Below are 3,521 nucleotides of genomic sequence, written 5' to 3' on the forward strand. Positions count from 1 at the left end.
ATGTACGGAAAACACTCGGCGAGAAATGGGAAAAAATTTGAAGAAAGAAGAAAAAAAAACATAATAATAATAATAATAATAATAATAATAATAATAATAATAATAATAATAATAATAGAGGCTTGATCAGTTGCCAGGACTGTATCGAAGCAGAGGAAAATAGCCTAGGATGGTATGTAAAAAATGCTGTGGAGCCATTGTTGAAACATACAAAGAAGGCTGGCGTCATCAAAACTGAAAGGTATGTAATGAAAAAAAAATTTAAACAAGAAATGAACAAAAAAGAAAAAGAAAAAGCATGGAAGGAAAAGAAAATGTTCAGCCAGTTTGCAAGAGATGTGAACACCAAGACAGATGCAGAGGACCGATGGCTATGGATGAAGAAGAGTGACCTGAAGATAGAGACAGAGATAGAGATTCATATGTGCAGCTCAGGAACAAGCGTTAAGGATCAATTATATGAAGTGCAGAATAGACAATACTACCGATAGCGACAAATGCAAAAAGTGAGGTGAAAGGGAGGAAACTCTATGGCACATCATTAGCGAATGCTCAAAACTGGCACAACGCGAATACAAAAAGACGCCATGACAATGTGGCAAGAATGATTCATTGGGTATCTGTGGAAATCACGGCCTATAAAGAGCAAAGACGTGGTATCAGCAAACTCCAGAAGGAGTCACCAGAATGAAAATTGCAAAACCCTGTGGGATTCAATGATCCAGTGTGATCACCTGACCAGACATCGGAAACCGGGCATTGTTGTGGAGAATAAAAAAGAAAGAACATATATGATAATCAATATAGCATGCTCTGGTGACAACAGGATCAATGTCAACAAGATCAATAACAGGATCAATGTGAAAGAAGAAGAAAAAATAATCAACCACGACAATTTAAAGTGGGAAATACGAAGGTTGTGATCAACGAAGAGAGTAGACGTGATACTTAAAGTAATCGGTGCACTTGGAAGTATCAGCACTCAGCTACCAGCACGGCTGAAAAAGATTGGTGCAAGTGTGAAAGCAGAACACCTACAAAAATCAGCAATGCTTGGAACTGCAAGAATTCTTCACAGAGTTCTTGAAGCATGGCTGTGGACAGCTGATACTTTCCATCATACCCAGTAACAAAAGCTGTGAGTTTTAATACAATTGGCACAACGCCAATGAGGGGGAGGAGGATAAACAACAACAACAACAACAACAATAATAATAATAATAATAATAATAATAATAATTATTATTATTATTATTATTATTATTATTATTATTACTATTATTATTATCATAGTGATAATTTTTATATAATAGGCACAATGATTTATCGTGATACATGGAAATACCTGATTATTTATCGTAATACACGGTATTGTATGATGAGGTGCAGTAATGTACACTGGTGTATAGTGAGGTACGATGATTATAGTAACGGAAAACGATACAAAAGTATCTTTTGACGTTTGGAAATGCATAGTAACGTAGGATAGTGTATTCTGTTCTATATATATGGTGATATACCACGATGTACAGTAATGTAAGGAGGTGTGTAAAGACACTTATGCTTATGGATAATAATGTACAGCGTTTGACGGTGATATGCATTTGTGTATAGGGATTCGCAATGATCGACGCTGGAGGATTGTAAAGGACAGTGAGACACGATGAGGTAAATTGATGTATGGTGATATACAATTATGCGCGATGACATACGGTGATAGAAAAAACGATAATGTAATGGATGGTGATGCGTAGTGATGAACAGAGGGGTATGTTGATGAATTATAATGTACGGTGTCGTGAAATGCTGTATACATGCATAACTATAAATCACCGTCGATGATTGTCCAACGATACCTGTCTTAAATAAGTATATATCATTAACCACCACTGTACTGCATTATCTTTTACTCGTTTCGGTCATTGGACTACAACCATGCTGGGACACAGCCTTGAAAAGGTTTGTCAAGCAAATCGACCCCAATACTTATTTTTTAAAGCCTGGTACTTATTCTATCATTCTCTTTTATTGAACCGACAATGTGTGTGTCTGTGTTTGTGCGCGTGTGTGTGCGTGCGTGCGTGCGTGCGTTCGTGTAGTTGGGAAGCAAGCTATATTCCACACACCCATGCCATTTGTGATTTACAGTGATTGACCTTGGCGTACAATGAGGTATGACGATGTACGGTAATATACGATGATGTTCAATAACATATATATATGATGAAATATGCTTGTGGAAATGGTTTAATAATATACGGTAATATGTACTTATGGTCATTTATGGTGTTGTATCGTAATGTTCGGTGATAACTATGATGTATGAACTTATAATGACATACGTTGATATGGGGATGCACAGTGATGAATGGTAAAGTACTGGGACGTTTGGTGGTGTATGAAGTGTATGTTAATGTTCGATGAATTATAGAAACGTTTGGCGAGATACAATGATGTACGAGCATGTTCAAAAATAATTAATTTCTTTCTATTTTCTGCAGAGATCGATGCCGAAGATAATAAGGGGTGCACGCCCCTTCACGTTGCCATTATGAATCGGTTTCCTCAGTGTGTCAACATTTTACTTAAGTATGGATGCAATCCACATATTTACAACTTACAGGAACAAAATGCCATTCATTTGGCCTGCGAGCTTGACTTTGACGATGTACTCTTGGTAAGAATAAGTTTGTTTTCGTGCTACATATGTTGGTGTTACTGCCGTTATTACTGTTCCTATTACTGCTGTTGTCGAGTTCGTTGAAATATTTCTCCATCTAACTGTCTAAATGTTGTTGCAGTAGTAACTCGAAACGAAATTTTCCACAGTTCGCTTTTACCATCATCCTGCTAAAACATGTCTTCATATAGAATTGAAATAGTTCCAGAATTGCATTGAACTGTGCACGTACACCAGTAAGGAAAGTAAGAAATCTGTATAGTAAGAATTTAGAGTAAGCAATTATTTTACACAACAAATAAATAATACATACATAAATACAAACGTACATATATACAATCATATATATATATATGTGTATATATATATATATATATATATATGTATAGACGATACAAAGAAAACAAGGACAGGTCATTCGGAGTCTTCTTTCCTCAGTCGAGTTCCAGATTATCTTTGCAATTTCGGCTGGTTATATATATATATACATATATATAGGCATACATACATACATACATACATACATACATACATACATACATACATACATATACTTATATCCATAGGCACAAATATATATGTGTGCGTGTGTGTATGTATCTATGTATGTACATACATGTGAGTTGCCAATTAGTTTGTATGGTATATTAAATATATTCTTCTATTTCATTGATAATCCTATTGAGAGGTACTTCTTTTGGTGTTATGACATGGTTTATCATTATGTATGTGTATGTGTGCGTGCGTGCGTGTGTGTGTATGCACGTATATATGTATGTATATATGTATATATACATGTATATATATATATATATATATATATATATATATATATATATAT

At 34.9% G+C, this 3,521-nt stretch overlaps 1 protein-coding gene across 1 annotated transcript in view; it reads left to right on the forward strand.

Annotated features, from left to right (window-relative positions):
• The window catches only part of LOC106868019 (transient receptor potential cation channel subfamily A member 1), a 143,923-nt gene that overhangs the window by 68,349 nt on the left and 72,053 nt on the right, over positions 1 to 3,521 (forward strand). The window contains exon 4 of the mRNA XM_052970331.1: positions 2,502 to 2,677. Coding sequence (XP_052826291.1) covers positions 2,502 to 2,677 — 176 coding nt within the window. The remainder of the gene's footprint in view (positions 1 to 2,501; positions 2,678 to 3,521) is intronic.

The sequence above is a fragment of the Octopus bimaculoides genome, chromosome 9 (genome assembly GCF_001194135.2).
Source record: "Octopus bimaculoides isolate UCB-OBI-ISO-001 chromosome 9, ASM119413v2, whole genome shotgun sequence".
Classification (NCBI taxonomy): Eukaryota; Metazoa; Mollusca; class Cephalopoda; order Octopoda; family Octopodidae; genus Octopus; species Octopus bimaculoides.